Source organism: Barbatula barbatula (assembly GCF_947034865.1).
Source record: "Barbatula barbatula genome assembly, chromosome: 1".
Classification (NCBI taxonomy): domain Eukaryota; kingdom Metazoa; phylum Chordata; class Actinopteri; order Cypriniformes; family Nemacheilidae; genus Barbatula; species Barbatula barbatula.
Genome location: NC_136766.1, coordinates 23,883,431 through 23,903,800, shown reverse-complemented (window position 1 = coordinate 23,903,800; position 20,370 = coordinate 23,883,431). Strand labels below are relative to the sequence as shown.

At 39.3% G+C, this 20,370-nt stretch overlaps 2 protein-coding genes across 2 annotated transcripts in view; one reads left to right on the top strand and one right to left on the bottom strand.

Annotated features, from left to right (window-relative positions):
* LOC306901542 (urea transporter 1) overlaps positions 1-9,870 on the top strand; it is a gene marked incomplete at its 5' end in the record, with an annotated part of 24,301 nt that extends 14,431 nt beyond the window's left edge. The window contains 7 exons of the mRNA XM_079469377.1: positions 625-814; positions 1,424-1,552; positions 1,673-1,865; positions 2,235-2,382; positions 9,076-9,207; positions 9,278-9,327; positions 9,407-9,870. Of these exons, the coding sequence (XP_079325503.1) occupies positions 625-814; positions 1,424-1,552; positions 1,673-1,865; positions 2,235-2,382; positions 9,076-9,207; positions 9,278-9,327; positions 9,407-9,583 (1,019 nt within the window). The 3' untranslated portion in view covers positions 9,584-9,870. The remainder of the gene's footprint in view (positions 1-624; positions 815-1,423; positions 1,553-1,672; positions 1,866-2,234; positions 2,383-9,075; positions 9,208-9,277; positions 9,328-9,406) is intronic.
* Positions 9,678-20,370, bottom strand: LOC306900229 (protein O-GlcNAcase). Its single transcript, XM_079467010.1, has 17 exons — positions 20,057-20,370; positions 18,666-18,717; positions 16,583-16,680; positions 15,897-16,027; positions 15,639-15,810; positions 15,370-15,468; positions 14,978-15,247; positions 14,763-14,849; positions 14,238-14,656; positions 13,919-14,093; positions 13,572-13,628; positions 12,891-12,976; positions 12,627-12,731; positions 12,133-12,224; positions 11,301-11,487; positions 11,032-11,188; positions 9,678-10,950 (listed from the first exon to the last, which is right to left on the bottom strand). The coding sequence occupies exons 1-17, from the start codon at positions 20,097-20,099 to the stop codon at positions 10,814-10,816; spliced, it is 2,367 nt and encodes a 788-aa protein (XP_079323136.1). The 5' UTR covers positions 20,100-20,370; the 3' UTR covers positions 9,678-10,813.

Below are 20,370 nucleotides of genomic sequence, written 5' to 3'. Positions count from 1 at the left end.
GGAGAAATGCAACAATTTCACATTCACATGCAGGGTAAGAATCCTTTACAACACACATTATTCAGATCATATCAAAATACGTATATTTGCACTTTTAAGTGTAAAACAAGAGTTTACAATGTTCAGAAGCAAGTCAGACGTTTAGATGTCAGTCATTCTAAAGTACAGCACTTTATTTCAGGAGCTGAATGCAGATTCTTTTGTGATGAATCCTGTGATTGTTTAGCAAACAGCGACATATTTAGTCATGAAGTATAAGAAATACGCCAAATTAGCTAATTTGTAACAAAGTGTATAGGCATAAACACTGTGAAAAAATGTCTGGTTCAACTTAACTTCAAATTGTAAGGCAACCAGGTGACTTATTTTTTGAAGTTGAACCAACAAAAAGCGACAAAACTTTTTTTACATTACAGTAGTCTTTATTTGTTCTTAAATTATAGATAATATATATCTCGTATTATACTGGGTTCTGGGTTTAATCTGGGTTCAATATTAGTAGTATTGGGCATTTAAATGTTACAAAACTGTGTGTGAAAAAACTTAAAATGTGTGAATCTAAAACACAGCTACAATTTACTTTTATATGTTTTGTCATATTTTCTCTTTATCTTGCTCCCTCAGATAAATTCTGCCCACTGCAGTTGGCTGAATGGTGTTTGCGTGGGATTTCGCAAGTGATTCTGGTAAATAACCCCCTGAGTGGAGCTCTGATTCTGGCAGCGTTACTACTGGAGAGCCCCTGGCAGGCTCTGCTGGGGATGCTCGGCCTCTTGACCTCCACCTTCACAGCTGTAATGCTGGGACAGGACAGGTGAGGACATGCACACCCACACATGCACAAATGCATGCAAATATATGAATAATGAATATGAACAACAACAAGCAAAAAGCTTTAGCTCAGTGGTAAGAGCATGGTGCTAACAACGCCAAGGTTGTGGGTTAGATCCCAGGGGATCGCACATACTTAATAACAGATGTATAGGATAAAGCAACGTAAGTCGCTTTGGATAAAAGCGTCTGCCAAATGCATAAATGTAAATGAATAAGTTGAAATGCATGCATACACAAGCATCAAAACAAAAGTGTGCAACTTAAACAACTATGTGCATTAACAGCTGAATGGTAAAAACCACAAAAACAAAGAGGAGAATATAGAGGTGCGCATCTAAAACAATAAACCTTGATTGCTTTTCCAGCTGCAATCCAATGGGATGGGTCACCCAAACATAGAAGTTATAGCTTCACTTGTGTGATGTCCTCAAGTAAAAAAGAGCAAATTCGCACACAGATGCATACATTCAACCTTTAAATGTGTGTTACCTCAACCCAACATTTGGGTTTGTGACCCAACCATGGGCTGAAACAACACAACATTTTTGTAAACATTGAGATGAGTGTGTATATGTGTTTGTGTCTTCAGCAAGGAGGTATCCAGTGGCCTTTATGGTTTCAATGGAATGCTGGTGGGTTTACTGATGGGTGTGTTCAGCTCTGCTGGTGAATGGTATTGGTGGCTACTGCTGCCTGTGTGTCTCGGTGGAGCTACAACGTATGAAAATATTTCAAATTCATATTAAGTTTACCTTCTGTCTTTCCTGTATACTTCCATGAACAAACATAGAATTTCACCTTTCCAAAGTCTAAAAGGCCTTTCCCTGTCCTATCTCAGGACATTCATGTGGAGTGGTTTGGCTCCAATTCTGGACCGGTGGGACTTACCAGTCAGTGTCTATCCTTTTAACATTGTCATCCTGCTCTACCTGGCCTGTACTGGCACCTCTAACCCATATTTTCCAAACTACCCAGCCCTGCCACAAGGTGCGCCAGAGATCACCAACCACACCCAATTGCATGTGTCACAGGTTAGAGAATAATAACAGGAGGTGATGACTGAATGATGTTGAATGAAAATGTAAAAGCAGTATATTTGCCTTTTCTTAAAATATGAGTGTTTTCGACACACCCCACCAACTGTGGTGTCTATATACACAACTTGTGCGTTTTCAACTTGTATCTTTTGCTTTTACGTACAAAGTCTCTATGGAGAATATGCACGGATATGCTGAGAGACAGAACTTTATATTTATTATTACATTTAATAGCATATTAAAACAGGACTTTAGGGCAATAATGAAATGATCTAACCAAATAATGCATTTTGTGAATATTGTTACTATTAGAGCAGATGTCAGTGTGTAATAAGACATCACATGATTTGTTGTTCCCATCAGCTCCTGCAGGGGGCGGTGCTGGGCGTGGGGCAGATCTTTGCATGTCAGACTATTGGGCCATCATTGCTCATCCTGGTCGCTGTTCTACTTTTCTCACCAATTTTGGCTGTCCACTCCCTCCTCGGGGTTGTCATTGGCACATTGGCAGGTAAATTGTAAAGAAAAAGAAATCCTAAACAGAAAAAGAAAGATCTTTTGCTGGCTAACTTAATGGTTTAAAATGGTTAAATCTTAAAGGGATAGTTCGCCGAAAAATGATTTCCTCACTCTCTAGTTATTCCAAACCTCAAAAGTTAAAAGTGCCCCAGAACCGTTTGCTGTCTCGAAAATATCTTCTTTTGTATTCAACAGAACAAAAAATGTTGTCCTGCTATGGTAGTGAATGGGGTACAAGAACTGTTTTGTTATAAGCATTCTTCCACATAAATTTCCTTGTGTTCATCAGAACAAAAAAATTATATAGATTTGGAACATCTGAAAGGTGAGGAAATGATGACAGAATCTTTATTTTTGGTGATCTGTCCCCTTAAAATGTTTCTTCTTGACAGCAGTGGGATTAAATAAAGAGCAAATAGATACTTAGGAGTTTTAAAAGTTGTATTATGGTTTGTGTGAAATGGAAGTCATGATGGGCTTTATTAATGTACAGCGGGAGCAATTTGAAGAATCTAAATCCTCAAATGAGGAAAATAGAGGGAGGTGATCCACGGAGCCTTCAAATAGTTCAAGGAAGTAATGTTTTTTCTTTAAATGCTTTATTTATTTCATTATTTTAGTCATTAAATTACGTCTTTAAATGGGTTTTGCTGCAGCTCCATGTGTTACTAATAACTTCAGGGAACTATCGAGAGGCTCCATTATGAAATCTGAAAAAAACTGGTCCATTGGAGTCAACGCAGTTGATGCAACCCTTTCTCTCAATGGCTCTGAGTGTGTGTTGAGACGTTCACTCATTACCCTATCTGTGTTCCAGGGGGCAGGGTTTATGTAAAGTTTGGCTGTCATGATGTAACTACTGCAGGAAGTAGCTTGTTGTAGTCCCAACAGGCCGTTCATTGTAGTGGTTAAAAAGTGATTTCTGTTAAAGAAAATATCTAAATTTTCTGTGAATTCTGTGCGTTGCGACTCGGCAGATATTGTTTATGGTCAAACAGCTATACTAACAGCTATATAAGAAGTGAAATTAAATCAGACTGAAAACTGTCTCAGAGAACAGTTTTTAGTCAAACATTGGTTGTCATGATTCTGCCTTCCCAAACTACTGTTAGCTACTGTTAACTACCGTGATAATTGTGAAGTTTGCTAAAGAGTTTTGTTTCCTTCCAGTCACCAAAAAGCTGCGATTGTCTTATCTTCTGAATTGTAACAAATACCAGAGTGGAGGGGACATTTTTTTGATTAACTAATTGATTGGATCATTGTAAGATGGGAGTTGCTTGAAAAATGAGGGGAGATTGGAATGCCAGTTTGCAGTCTGTTGTAAAGCCCTCCTCCCGATACACCACCGGTACCCGTTGGACAGTCAGTATAGTTCTACCCCTTTTCGGAATATCACGTCACGAAGAGATGTTGTGATGTGCATAGATAACTAATTTAGAATAAATACTGCAAAACTGTGTAAAAAATGAATTGTCATTTCTAATTTAGTAGTGACTTTAAGCTCCAGAGGAGTGTATTTGATCTGTCTTTTTCTCTTTCTCTGACTCCAACACACACATGTACTCATATGCAGTACTCCCAAACGTTCTCTTCTTATTGGACACACATCAGCACCAAGACATATGAGTCATAGCAGATGCAAAGATGCTACAAAGAGACTGTAAGGGGGAGGGGAGTCTGATGTAAGATACCTCATCCATCCACCCACCCACACACACACTTTGTTTCGACTATTTTCATTTTAACCCTGCTGGCTGATTCACTCTCACAAACTTCAATGCTCTCATTTAATTTTCTATTCAACAGATAATTTTAGACTTTGGTGTATGTTTGTGTGTGTGGTGAAACCTATGCATGCTGTAATTTATTCTCAACGTCCAGTTTGTTGAGGCAGACTGAACCTATCGGAACATGTGGCCCTGTCTGCCCTCTACAAACCAAATGACTACAAGTTTTTTCTTCCACATCTCTCTCTTTCATTTTGTCTCACTCATTCAATATCTTCTTGTTTCTGACTATGCATCAGCAGAACAATGAGGGTCGTTTAAAAGGGGTTTAGAAATCTAAATGTTTCCAAAAGGACATTTCGTCAGATTAAGGTCACTTCTGATGAGACAATTGTCCTCAACGTATAAGAAAATATCCCATACAGCACACATTCCAATTCTCTGATCAATATATGTGTTTCTCTTCCTTCTCTCCTTTCATTTATCAATGGTTCACGCTCTTCTTTCTGGTGTACAGTTTCTCTCAAACTACATATATGTGTCCATTTTGAGGATACTTGACAGATAGCGTAGACTGAAATCACAGCTGCTTCTTCCATGTCAATGTTGTTCAGGGTTCTTTACACTCAAGAACGGAACTGTGTAGTGCTATCTGCATCCTTCTATTTAGGCTACATGACTTCTTTAGTCATGTATGTAAAAGTCAGAGTGATCTTTGGAATAAAATTAGCATTTCGCTCAAGTATGATTGTTACTATTAGGTGTCTGACAAACCAATTTGATTTCAAATCCAGACTTTAACATATAGCAAAGACATGCTATTAAATGTATTCATGTTCTTAGCAAGTCTAGGTGTTTTTGGGTCTAGTTTACGTAATACTTTTGTTTTGATTGATACTTTTAACATTACACTTTGGGATCACCTTTGAACCATTTCTGAATCATGTTAGTAAATGTAACAGCATTTGTTTGTTTATAGTGTGGCGCTTATAAAATAAACCAACTGGCAGCAGACTGTTACAGCTAGTAGACGGAATATGGTGTGATTCATGCAGGTTATAGAATTGCATAGAAGGCATGCATCAATACAATTGATGTTTATATAATTGCATCAGAGAAAGAGACTTGCCATAGAATTTGCATCGGAAATTAAGACTATCCTCCTGCCTTTGAACCCTGCTGCACTGAAGATGTACATTTGTATGTATGGGTTTATGTCAGACTTATTTATTTATAAAGATGAGACAAATATGTAGGAAAAGAGATAATGAACAGAAGGTATGAGCCATTTGGAAGTTATTTTAATCCTGCATGCTTCTCCAGATGAGACAGGGAAAGAGAAAAGTCTGGGTGTGTCCTTCCCGCTGCAGGGTTTTATGTATTAGAGCTCTTTTATTGGGACCCTTTATTATCGAGGAGTGTTCCACCATACCAATGTGATATGAAGGGTCCCAAACGTGTAATGTAAAATGCGCAGTAATGGTGCTCATAATGGTGCACCATAAAATGATGTATAATAATAATATTTTAAAAAGTACTGAATGTTAATGTATATACTGCTTGGTTCATGGTGCAAATGTAAGCTGTATCCTGAGAGACTCAGAGCACTTGAGAACCATTCATGTTTTAAAAGCAGCTGTATCCAAAAACAGGGAAAATTGAGGGGAAGATGAAACAGTATTCTGAAGGTTATCTGTTAATGCTTTCTTGTCAAAGAGATTGTGTGAAGGTTATCAATGTGCATTCTAAGCAACCTGTGTTTGTGTGTGTGTGTATGTGTGTGTGTGTGTGCACGTGTGAGCAAATGGCCTTGCCTGTATGATATCATTAGCAGACATGCGTAGCATTCAGTAGACAGTTCTAAACATTATTTATAAATTAATAGTTCACCCAAGAATAAAACTTGCACATACAGTACAAAGAAACATGTAATCATTTACATTCAGAAAACGCTAGCAAAAAAGTTCAACGTTGGTCCAGAAGAACTTCCTCATCTTTCAGTTCTTTTAACAAACATTTACAACCAACAGAACATTTATAACCCTGCAAACAAATAAGATGTATTATTTAGATTTAAAAATAAAATAAATAAAACAATAAGTTTATATCTTGCCAGGTGGTCTATATGAACAAAGATTAATAATGCTGTTGAAGTAGGCAAACGTTCATTGTTAGTTCATGTTAACTATTGCATTAACCAATTGTTAAAGGGGTTGTGTAATGGTGTCTCATGCATTCTGACTTCTTTCAAGGTTAAACGTGTTGGCTTCTCGTGCATGACATTGTCTACTTGTCTCAAAAACGAGTTGGACGTGTGACGTAGTATTTCTATGCTCGATACACTCCCCCAGCATTCCATGGGTTTCGGAAAGTTTTTTTCGAACATGAAATTCCCTTACGTAACAACTTTTCTTAGTCCCTTATTGGACAATTCTCCTAGAAAAGTCAACCATTCACAAAGTTCAGCTGTGTCTGTTTTTTCGCTGCATTTCGGTGAGGAATGATATACAAACAGTGGACATACCGCTGGATTTCAAGATCCTTTGAAACTGATAGATGGAGCGGTACCAGCACTAAAAGATGCCTGACATGAACCAAAGGCGGTGAGTGAACCTAAGTCAAATGTCTCGTTGTGTTTTGTTGGCAATCGCTGCGAACTTGAATAAGAAAAACAACGCAGACAGATATGCAGGGATAATGCGATGATGTATTGTGTGCTCGTGCTTTAGTTCCGCCCTCCTGTATGCCTTCAGGAGGTCACCTGTGTTCGGAGATAATCGCACAGCTGTATTTGTCTTTTATAAATGTTATTAAACTTAAGACTCTTTGAAGATATGACGTATGCAATACTACTCTATGGGTAGTAAAGATTAAAATGAGATTGACACGGTGTGTATTCAGGTGCGGATTAACACAAAGGCTTGCCTAGGCTGCGGGCCAGGGGCCACACCTGTTTAGGGGCCTCTGATTAACCAAATGTTTTATTACTTAATACTTTAGAACAAAATATAAGAAATCAAACAAAGAATTATGTATTTTTTTAGGTCACATCTGTCCAATCAGCTCAAGTCAATCATCAAAATGTCTGAAAGAAAGTACATTGAAGCACAAAAACTGAAAATACAAAGGTTAAAAGATCAACATGACCATGATAGCAGCAGGAGGACCGGCAGCATGCATTGGCTAACATCAGTGCTGAGGATCCTTCGCTGTTGTAGCAGTTAGCTCAGTGGTAATATTTCAGGGAGTTATTCCACAATGACACGCATATTACATATATTGGTTTTTAATTATGGCTTTGTTTTAAACACAGTTTATGTAATGCACAGTGGTTTGTGTCTCAGTAAAGGTCCACCGAGGCGTTTTTAGGGGCTGTTCATATTTCAAGTATACTTGTATAAAACTAGAGCCTGTGCTCTCCTGGGCCGTTTTTTCAATACGTGTTCTTCAGCGTTCTTGTGTTCTAGTGTGCGCGCTCTATGTCATCTATAACCGTCGAAGTCCGTTCCAATACTCAAGAACACAAGAACAGAGAACACATGAAAGTACAAGGATGTGTTCTCGATATCAAGGATGCATCGAATGCATACGGTACCTACTTGAAGTCCAAGAAGTCACTGCTACCCATCCATCAAAGATATTTCTTCTAAGGCTGCCTCGCAAGTCCGTTCTTTGCGTTCTTGGAAGTGAGAAATGGCCCTGATGTTTGCCGTTGCAAAGCAACCATGAATGTAGAGGAAACACTAGTGTTTGCAGTCTCAATGGGTGTGCGGTTGTTCCCGACGCCCCTCGCAGAATTTGTCTGGTGTCTCAGCTTGATTCTACGAACCCTGGTGCGTTTGTATTCATCTTACGTCATCACAAACGTGCATGACACATGATAGTAAACAGAACACCGGTCAATATTTTGTGTTTTTTATTCCGTTGATGCTATTTTCATTACATTCGCAACGCACAAAACAATGCAGGCTCACTCTTGCTCAAATCCAAGGTAAATTACCAATGCTATCATCTCTTACATGTGATTTATTGAAGTAAATACATTGTAATTGGCTAAAGTACATGCGCAGTGTTCCCTACCCTGGTACGCACCTGAGTTTTCGTGACAGCTTTTACATTTGCCATTTTTTTATTCAAACCGTGCCTTATTCCAAACTAAACTGCAAGTGTTAAAGGGACCTCAAGTAACCTAAGGGGGGGGCCTCACCCAAAGAGCAGCCTGGCGGCCCCTGACCACGTTAATCCACTATATACAAAATATACATCCTTACTGTGTTACCGAACTATTCCTTTAAATAGAACTGGATACATTTACAAAGTTGACACATATCTTTTAAAACATTATTCTTAGCACATTTAAATGTTTTTGCAAATTTGATCATGCTGTCAGCCAATGACTCTCAGCTACATGTAACATTTACCGTATAGTGTTTAAATCCATTCTCCCATATTCGAAGCAAATAATGGAAAACGTCTGCGGTCGACTGTGTGGTTTGAGTTTATTGAATAGAGAGAGAAGGGTATACCGGGAAAATAGAGGGAAAATGGAGAGAGGGTGCATTAGAGAGAAGACATAACACAATAAAAATAACCTCTAGGGAAACGCAGGCGGGTGCTTGCTTGAAACTAGACTCAGCCAACGACAGCATATAACAAATATACTGCCACCTTCAGGTTACAACCAAATCCATTGGGGTACATATATCAGGGCGTTTCTGTCAAAAGAGAGTAAAAGGCCTAATGCCTACACTGAATGTCTTATACCTCCTTGTCAATTAAACTATAACATATGTCAGACAAATGAATGCATGACTGAAAGAAGCATGAATACCTTTATTAAGATTACACGATCAATATGTTTGTCTCTATCACTTTAAACTGAATTTACTTTTTTGTAAATAACAGCGCCGTGGCATTGACAATCATTTGAAGTTGATCTCTGTCGCTCCTCTCAGGTCTGTCTGTGTCAGTGCAGGTGGGCTCTTTGTACTCTGGCCTTGCAGGGTTTAATGGTGCTCTGGGTTCTATGACCGTGGTGACGTTTTTCATCCTTAGTTGGAGAACACACCTCTTATCTATAGCGAGTGGTGAGTAAAGCACAAACAAAACATTAGTTGCGTTCTTTCAGTTAGTAAGTTATTTTTCTTCTCTGTGCAGCCTTTCTTTCATCTTACTTTGACTTTGCTGTGGGCAACCTACTAGGATTTGTAAGAACACAACACGTCTTATTATTGTCACTATACTGTGTGTGGTCAGTGTTTATGTATTTCCCTTTTACCTGTGCAGGTGGGTCTCCCATCCACCAGTTGGGCTGCTACTCTCACAGGCACTTTGATGCTGCTGCTGACAGGGAAAAACCTCAGCGAATACAGAATACCAAGAGGACAAGTAACCTCGCCAGAAAAGAACTTTCAGTCAGGCATCAAATGGGCTAAAGCCAACACAAATGTTGATTATGTATGAGACAGCTATAATTAAGAATGCATAGATGCATAATGTCGAAAAAGTACCACGGTGAAACTGGTTTTATCAGGATTCACAATCAAAAAAATGTATTGGATGCTACACAAAGTGACTTTAATATTTTATAAATGTTATATAGTGCTGTGCACATCCATACACAAGCACAAATGAATTAAAATTAATATTTTAATGCTGTAAACATTATTACAACAACGGATGGCTCGAAATCAAAAGTTCATTGACCTTGAGTGTACAAAAAACTTTATTAAACAATATCTAACAGCACCAACATTTATTATGTTTTTTGATTGCCATGACGATTGAAGAAGGCTGTTGGTAAAAGTTTGAAAGACATATAAGTGTACAGACGTGCATACAATTGGTGCATGTATTTATAAAAGAATGGGGGTAGAGCTAAGTATGTTGCCTCTTAGAAGAGTTATGTATGTCAGAGAAAGTTCAGAATAAGAGCTTTAAAAACCCTACAAGACGCACCGTGGTTCATTATTCTTTTAGGAGTGATTAAGGTCAAGGGCCCTTCGATGCACTGATGGAGCATGTGTCTCTAAAGTCTCCATCTGCTTTATAAATGTCCTGAGCCTGTCCATGACTGGCCGGAGGAAAGATTGTGTGCATGCTGAATACAACAGAGATACATTGTGCTTTTAGCCCCTACATCCACACAGCAAACACAGAGACTATCCATAAAATACATTATTCTTCCCAAAGAGCCAAAGATGTTTTCCATTTAGTTTCCAATAGTGCAGAAAAAAAGCTATAAACAAGTGATGACTGTTTAGCTCTCATTTTGTCGTATTGCTTCATCAGAATGGGAACTATAACAATGAAGCCCAAACCCCTGTTCATAAAAAGTCTACGCAACACAAAAGTATAAAAGATAAATTCACACTAAATGCCTGTTTTTCATATCCTCTAAACATTTTTTACATCCCTAAAAAGAAAACCCCAAAAAGGATAGATCAGCTCATCACCGTATTTCAGACTTGGTGTGAATAAGTTAATAGTGATTGAAAGCATTGGTTCATGTTAAAAATCTTCCCATGCATGTTTTTCTGTGCCCACAGTTTGGATTTGGGATTAGACCCTTATATAATTCTACACACTCTTTATTTTTAGCCACTTGAAGCAACTTGAACCCTGGCTCCAGGTCTAGAAATATTCATGTTCATCTCAAATTTGATCCTTCCTCCTATTTGTTTTGGTGTTCATTTACAACAGCCTCCCCAAAATGACACCTTCTCTGGGACGTGCTTCTCCGCGAAGGATCTCCAGAAATCCAAGCTTTGTCAAAAATTCTATGCGTGAGCCATCGGTAGGCTGGACCTCGCAAAATACACCCTGAGAACCTGAGGAAGATGGATAAAACACATTGTGATAAATCAGTACTAATGAAGCTGGTGACAAAACGTCAACCCTCCCAGACTCACCGTTAGCTTTGAGGGCTGTCAGCAGAGCCGTGATTAGGCTACGACTGACACTGCAGTCCACCAGTTCAGGAAGAGCCTCAAGCCTGAGCTGAGATGGGAAATGATACAGCAGGGAGTCTGGGTAGTCTTGTTCTTCATGGAAATACAGCAGCGCCTCCTTAAGGTATGTGGGGATGTGTACATTGTTATATTTTGAGGATGATATTCCATTGCACCTTTTTAGACGTACATTAGTTTAGGTGTATTTGTTGTTTATTTAAATTTCTGACCTTTGTTGTAGTGTGTCCATGAGGGGGTGAAGGATATTTGTCCCTCATAGCAGGCAGCCAGGTGGCCTGGCAGCGTTTGGCAAAGGAACGCACGTCCAGGATGCCCACAGCACACCCACACACACCCAGCTCATCCTCCAACACTAAGCTGTACTCTGGGCACAATGCCAGAGACGCACCCAGACACCTGAAACACAATGACACAAACAGTATCTGTACCTTACTATCTGTGTTCTGAAAACCATATGGTATTTTTCATAGACTTCAAAAGCATACAGTAGCATAGTTTGTAGCTTGCCTAAGACATTCTTTAGGAAATTGTATATAGGTGTTGGTAATGCTTTGGTAATATCGCTTTGAAATACAGCTTTAAAAAACAGCAGCAGCGCAAATATGTCTGAATCCAAGATTTACATTTTTAAAGTCTAGTGTGACACATACATTACACAGAAGAAAGCGTCATATACATGGTTTTGAATACAATGATGGAAAATATGACAGAATTTTTCTTTTTGGGTGAACTGATGTTATCCCTTTAAAATAGAACTGATAATGAATTTTTGCCTTGTGACAGCCATGAAGAAGCTGTTATATTGCTGTCCTTCTGAAACCTTGTGTGTCCAAATTCACAGTTTTTCAGCAGATGGATAAAAACACTGTACTTTTTAAATGATAAAATACAGTGTTGTCAAAGTTGAATACTTTTTATCGGTTAGATATTTCTAAAACCCAGTTGAAATCATGTAGGGTGACTAACAATAATGATTTATGGCAAAAATAAAAAGGTTTTAGAAGGACAGAAGCGATATGCTTGAGTGAGAGATGCACTTACCTATCCCCAATAAATTCTGGATGGGAGATGGTAGCATCCTGGCTCCCTCTACCCCTTTGGTACAACTGATGTACCATTCGGTACAGCTCCACCTGAAGGTATGTAAAACACAACCATGAGTGTCTTAAAGAGGTAGTTCACCCAAAAATAACAATTCTATTATCATTTTCTCACCCTCAGATTGTTCCAAACCTGTATACGTTTCTTTGTTCTGCTAAACACAAAGGAATATATTTTGAAGAAGCAGATCTCGCCCCCCATTTACTGCCATAGTAGGGAAAATAAAATCTATGGGAGTCAATGAGAGGCGAGACCTGCTCGTTTACTGACATTCTTTAAAATATTTTCCTATGTGTATAACAGAACAACATTTATACAGATTTTGAACAATCTGAGGGGGAGTAAATGATGACAGAATTTTCATTTTTTGTGTGAACTATTCCTTTAAGTGCATAAACAAAGAGTCAGAGGTGGGTTAAGTATTCCAGCGTCACCTTGTCTTTCTGATGGAAAGGCCGTATGTTGTAAAGTCGACAGGTGGGAAAAAGAGGAGGAGGGTGACTGAATAACTCACTGCTGGTCCCCACAGGCAGAAGCATCTGATTCATATCAGAAGAAAAAGAGAAAACATAACAGAGAAAAGAAGGCAGATAAAAAGAGAAAATGAAAAAAAGGAACCACACTAAATATCATAATTTACTCTTAATCATAATCGTCACAAATCTTAAATATAAAATGTTTCCTATAAACATTCCCACCTGCACTTCTCCAGATAGTCCTCCTTTAAATACCCAGGGTTCCGCCTCAGTGCCAAGTAGCTCCGCCCCTGAGGAGACTCCACACCCTGCGAACAATCCCAAGTGTCACTCAACTGCAGGAATAAGTAAATTCACCCCAAAATGAGATAAATCTAAGAATTTGTAGGTTAAAAACCTACAGTTGAGGTCAAAAGTTTTTATCACCCTTGCAGATTTTGGAGAATGCTAAAAAATTGGGAAAAATAAGATCAATCTTGAAAATTAATGGTTTATTTGAACAAGTTATTCCACGAAATGTTCACAAAAAGAATAATCATTTAAAAAAATAGCCAAGGTCCAAAGATTACATCCCCCTGTTTCTACTGTAGGATATTACCTGAACAATCAATGACAATGACAGTTTTTATGTTTTGTCATAGTTGGGTTTCTTGTTTGTCCAGAGTCATTAAACTGTCTGCTGATCTTCAGAAAAAATCATCCAGGTCGTCCAGAGTCTTTGCTTTTTCAGCATTTCTGTATATTTGACTCATGTCCAGCAGTAACTGTATGATGTTGAGATTCATCTTTTTACATAGAGGTCAATTAAGAGACTCATACAAAACTATTACAATAGATGTAAACTATCAGTGATGCAAAACGATTCATTTAAGGTCAGATTGATGAGCTGCAAGCTTTACTCACAGTGGAAGCAGTTCTTCCAGGAGCCAAGTGGAGAACTTTCACTCATTATACGACCCTCTATCAAAACAAATACAAACTGGAGATAAGGTAAGAAGTTTTAAGAGGTTGCACATAAAGACACAACATAACTGTAGATCATGTTGCTAGGTCAACGTCATCTGATTGTTTTGTGACAACATTACTATCAAATAATCAAACCAACAACCCCAACCATGACCAACCACTAAAATCAGGAAAATTATGGGTTAATACTATTGTTATGTTAGCCCCGGTCATAAATCTTTATTTAATGCTAAAATCTGATTTGTTGATAATGATGATATTGTCTTTGTTTACTCATCTCTCACCTAGCCAGCATATGAAAGCCTTGGCCACCAGCAGGGTGTTTCTCAGGTCCCAGATGTAAGGGTAAAGGTCATAGAGAACAGCTCTATTGATACTGTTTACCATTGCAGTGTGTAGTAATGCCACATCATCACACGCAGACAGGAAACGGCCCGCACGGCCTCGCCATTCCTCTGCCTGAAAGAGAGCGTTACATTAGCAACACTATTTAGAACTTTATATTAATATAATTATTGAAAACTGATTTCACGACTTCTTAGAAAATGACACATGATTCCTTAGCTGGCAGAATGTATTTAGATGCTGATCAGCCTTTATCACCTTCTGCTGTGGGGTCTTCTTTCCGTTGCCGTTGACGCTGACACAGTGACAGTTGGCTTTGAGCCACGTGAGGTCTTGAAGAAGACTCTGAGCGGGTGGGCCGTGTTCATGCGGCAGATAATAAAGCCCTACCAACAACCTGATTTGTGCCTCACTTAGAGGAGCCCTTCCAGAACACAATGCCCTTCTAGAGGTTTTTTCATGGCTGGAGCTCCTGGAGACCTTGTTCTCCCCGGCTTTCTGATCCTGCTCCGTAAAAGGGTAAGCTGGGATCTCATCGCTAGCAAGTGCCCCTGAGCTCCGGGAAGAGGTCATGGAAGTTTTGGGCTGGGCTTCATGTTGATTGTCTGAGCTATCGGAGGACTTTGATTTAACAGAGGACAATGAAGGCTTCAGTTCTGTTGACCTCACCTGCCGTCCTAAAAAACAATGCATTTCTTTTGGCACCAACGTGGGTGAACATTAAATAATGATTTATCTGACAGTATATGTCAGATGTTTGCTAGGCTAGGGTGGATGCAGTACCAGGCTGAAGAGGAAGGCTGAGTTCCTTCATCCAGTCTTGCAGGGCAACTGACAGGGCTCTTTCCACACCGTGACCCTCTTCATCACCTACAGGGGTCACATTGGGTCAGCAACAATAGATTTTGGCCTATCCCAGCCACCATCTACAATGTTATGGCTAAAGTTCCCAGTCATGTCTTGCTTTATCTGTTAATAGCATCCTTCTTTACACCCACCTTTCCTTTCCTCTTTCCCTTCTTTATGCCAGCTGCCCAGGGTGTGCAGAGGGATGAAGTTGGCTTCAAACTCGCAGTTTGGATTTAGCAGCAGACCCCTCAGATGAGCCTTGAGTCCGGGGGGGCGACCTTTAAAAGGCCCTAGGAAGACACGTCGGGAGTCATAATCATTGGCGTGGAGGTTATCCCAGACGAGGGGTGGCCGTCGAATCACAGACTGGACCTCTGCTAGTGAATTAGCACTCAACTCCTGTGATATCACCTTCTTTCCTATAAGAGAGTGAGGATCAAACATGTGGGAATGTTCATAGATTTTCCATTCAGATTATGTGTTTATGTGTTACATAAAATGACACTGATTCAGAATTTTTTAAGAATGCTAAACAAATCACCTGTCCAGATTATGGAGATGCCGGAAGTCAGGTCTTCCCCAATTGTCAACAAGTATGGAGACTTTGACACACTAGGCATGCACAGAGAACTACAGTACTCTAGAAAGAAAAGAACAAAGATAAAACCACTGTTATAGTTGGAATAGAAAAGATATATAGGGAATAGAAAAGAGAAAATTGCAAGTAAAAGCTTTGTTTTAGATTATAGGTATACATAATTTTATGAACTACGACAAGCCACTACGACAAGTGTGTATGGATCCTCTTACCAGTGGGACAGAATAGGAAGACAGGTGGATTCCCCAGGAAACGAAAGATCTCATTGGCAACAGTGACCTGGGCGTGAGCGAATGTGGAAAAGGCTTCTGTATCGGCCTGGCACATGGAGTGATCAATATCGTCAAATAAGAGGGCAAAAGCATGACAGCCCAGTTCTGCCACCTAGTGGTAAGACACACAAGCATTCAAGAACTTCATAGTCAAACAGTACAAAGTGTGTGACAGCTAAAATGTAGCAAGTTTCACACCTGTCTGAGTTTGCGTTTAAGCAGCGTGAGGTCACAAGAACTTGAGAAGACAATGTCCTGACCAGGAGAGATAGCGTATACAAACCTCAGACCCCTCGACTCGGCTTCACCAATCAGAGCTTTCAACTGACCTGAACGAAGAAAACGTGACAGCACACAATTGCCGATAAATAGTTTTGCAATATAGTGCCTATAGAGATAAGCAGATAAAAATATGTTGCTTTATCTATAATAGTGCTATTGGTGAAGAAATTAGATCCTACAGACTACTTCCTCTTACACTAATGGCTGGTTAATGTAACCTTACGGTATATCTCAGCAAATATAACTAAATATCATACTCTCTATGAGCGTTAGAATTTCATTGCTCAAATGATGTTCTCTAGATATGAGACATTTTCATATTAATAATGTAATAAGGCCGTCTCCAGCTTTAAATTGATATAGCCACTTCTGCTGTGGCCACAATTAGAAGATATTTTAAAAGGTAAAGGTAAAGCATAGCACCAGTAATGGATTCTAAGCGTTAACACTAATGATTATTTAAAATACAAAAACAGTTATAGAAGTAAAATAACAGTGTTTTTATGTTCTGTAATAGACAGAAATTTGGAGATACAATACGATGTAAAGGTAATGTTTCTAAAAAATTTTTTACAAAATTGCCTCATCGTAATATATTGTACCCTCTTCCTCTGCAGAATAAACCTCCCTCCACAGTAACCTGTGCTTTAGGTCATCTTTCGGGCCATACAGATACGTGTTCAAACCCCATCTCTGCATCCTGATGGAAGAGAGAGAAAATGAACAAATAAACAGAAATACTATTTCACAATCCAGAACGGACGTTCCATCAAGTTCTGATAAATATGCTGTGTCTTAAGACAGAGAGCACGAGAGAAGTGAAAACAGAGGTATCCATTGATCCCTGCACTATCATGCACCATTAATAATATAAGGTGTCACATTTCCTGCAGAGAATTAGTCAGGCTTTACCAACAGCAGACGGTCGATTTCTCTGCAGAGAAAAAAGATCTGAAAGATTATACATCTATAAAAAGGACCCATCTGAGAGGAGTAAATATTTCAATGTCTGGTATTATCATGGCTTTTAATTGGACATGTTAGCAAGGATATGAGTGAATGAAATGTGCATTATTGTCTATATGCAAAATTGCTGGTTCACACTGAAAGTCAACATTTAAAGGCAGCTGTTAGGGGCTACTTTCATGGTCAAACTTTAAAGTGATAGTTCGCCCCAAAATAAATATTCTGTCATCTCTTGTCATTTCAAACCTGTTTGACTTTCTTTGTTGTTAACTGTTGTTAACTGGACCCCATTGACTTGCTTTGGTTTTTTGTCCATAGAAAAGAATTGAATGGGGTCCAGTGCTGTCAACTTTCTTCAAAATATCTTCTTTTGTGTTCTGCGGAAGAAAGAAGGTCATACAGGTTTGAAATGACAAGAGAGTTCGTAAATGATGACGGATTTTTCATTTTTGGGTGAACTATCACTTTCAGTGCAACAAAGACCAACAACTGATGGAATTTGGTGTTGTTGGCATTTTTGGGGCAGTGTAAACTCAACTACAAACCGACGTCTGAGATAAAACCGATAAGGTTTGTGCAAAATAGGTTTTTACGAATGATCTCCAAGATTATGTTTGACAGACTGAAAATATGAGATTATCCAACATTTGCATCCTAATCAAGTTTTTTTTGTCCAAAACTGAGCTAACTTTATATCCAAAATTACATATTTGCTAACAATAGAATGTGTGTGTGAACTCATTTGACACTTTAGACTTGTCAATGATGCGTATGTGTCCTCTCACGAGAAAAGACTTCCTAAATAGATCAACACTGAGTTAGTGCTTGTTTGAAATATTAAAAAACCTCCCCAAAGGGTTAAGTCTTGGAAGCGCACAAGCACACATACAAGCTAATTTTGTGTCTCTGTCTCTCCCAAAGCCATTAAAATCCTAATGCACAGACCAAATCTATCATTCTTTCTCCATCACCCCCCTGCTCCAACCAGTTTTTCCCTCTATCTCTCATTCACCCCATCAGCACAAGCAAAGCTCTCCACTGTCAGTGATGCGTGTGAAGTTTCTCATCAATTTCTCCTGCACTATTAATCTGTTCAGGACTGGTTTGGCCCAGTGCCTCTCTCTCTACATGTGTGGGCAGGTTGCTCCCTTGTTTCTCTCCTCTCATCCTGGGCAGATGGTTTCCCACACACTTTTATTTCTCTGTAACTGATCACAACACAGCTATAACAAGACACAGATATACAAATATGTGTGCAAAGATTTCAAGTGGTTACGGAACAACAATGGCAACTGTTACTGAAACTCCATTCTCCATGTAAAGCTACAAATGAAGCACGAGTGAAAACTGAAGCCATCCCTGACCACTGGTTTCATATATGTGCACACCTAATGTATTTGTGAAACCGTGGGTCAGTGGATTCATGCTGGCACCAGTGTTAAGTCATTAGTCATAAAAAGCCATTTGTCTCTCTGCCCACACATTACTGCAACTCTGCTACACGCCAGCAAAACTGTCGCCTGCTGGGCAGCCTTACTGTACTGCACTGATACCACCAGTACTAATAGCATCAACTAGATCCAGACCAAAAGCCTGTATTACATAATGTAAGACTCAAATGTGATATTTTAGTGAGGGGTTTATGTGTTCCTTTAGTAAGCCAAGTAACAAAAAGATGTGTGCTTTGAAACTGCGAGTAGTCAATGATCAAATACTCACCATTCAAAGAGTACCTTCCTTTGTTCCATTGACCAGGGCCTCCCATAGAAACCTAAAGGGTAGAATATACACATATCACATATAAAACCCCAAATAAGCTTATTTTTTCTATATTTGCACAAGGAAGAGTTTTATAACCATTGCAAAGTATTCCTGGTCTCCTCCACCTCCTCTGTTTTGCAACCCACTCAAAAAGCCAGTGAAGTTGGGCAGCTTCTGAATTACAGCGGCTTACCACTGAACCCATCATACAGCACTGGCCAGACATTGTCAAGGGGATAGTTTTAGAGATTGTCCATTATGATGGCAAATAGAAATGGAACAGTAAATCCTCAGGAGATACTATTTGAATTAGCTCATTCAACCCACTGCCTTCCGCCATCCTATAGTTGGTGAAGCTGTTCAATGATAATGATCCAAGCTACTGGTCTTCTACCTGAATCCAAACTTTAAGTGTTTTTACTTTAAACAGTCTCTATTATAATGTCTATATCACATAATTTTATAATGTAATGTAATTAGTAAAACGCATTCATTACATTTAGGAACCGTTCATAAAGCAGTTACATCCATATCCACATTCACATTTTATCGTAGCCATTCTCTCGGGAAAACTGAAGCTAAAAAAATAAATATAACACATTTTATAAACACTTTATACTGGATTGTAAATGTATAAAGTAATAAGGGGCAGCATATGATTGCAGCAATCTGAGTGTCGGATTTTGCTGCATTATGTTAGACTGTGGTTATTTATTATTCATCTAGCTGCCAAAACAATTCATGCATATATACCTGCTTGCTCCAATTATTATCAGTATGGTGTAACTCCCCTGAAACCTCTGTTCCACATGTTCTGGTGACAGCACTTATGCCCATTGCATCCGTGGTAGTGTGTAAGCGTGGATGAAAGTAGGTCAGTAAGAAAAAGCAACTGGCATCCAGCGGGGTGACATTTCCACTGGAGAGCTGGGACAAACCGCCTACTGAGCCCACAATGTGACACAGAGCAACAAACAGGAGATTGGCTATGCCAATGAATTGCCCAACAAGCATGTGTGTCCACTGGGGAGAAGAGGAGTTGTGTCTTATTAAGGACGATTTCTGACCATCTGCTTATATATGGAAATAAATACCCAGGCTGCCTGATAGGATGAATTGCCCTACTAGCCAAAAAATGAGAAATTGTTATTTTAAGGCGAATTATAATTTGTCTAAATCCCTGCATTCCATAAAGCTGATTTGCTCTCCGTAAATAATTGTAGCAAACAACGATCTCCAAACACTGTCTACCTGAAAGACGTTTCACCAATACATCCCATTTTGACTATCTGTTCGTGTTTATGGCTCCCGCATAAGCAACCCCATGAATAATGTATTGCTCAACTTACCCTCGACCACCCCGCATAAAAAATCGTCTCTCCCCTCCATCATCGCTGTGATTGTCCGTCGTCGCTGCTCTGGATGCGGATGCTTCAGTCTCTCCGCGCTTCCTTCATCCGGACTGAAGTCGTCAGCCGAGCATCCTTTTCTCCGACACACACAGAGCTCATAAACTGAAGCCTCCGCTCATATTGATGCCTGGATATTTATTTCTGATAGATACGTGTTGTTTATAATGATCAAACATTTGCAAACTGTCGTACGTGGACGATGTCAGCTGTGGTCTGCCTCCTGTCTGCTCGCTCAATGCCGGTCACTGTAT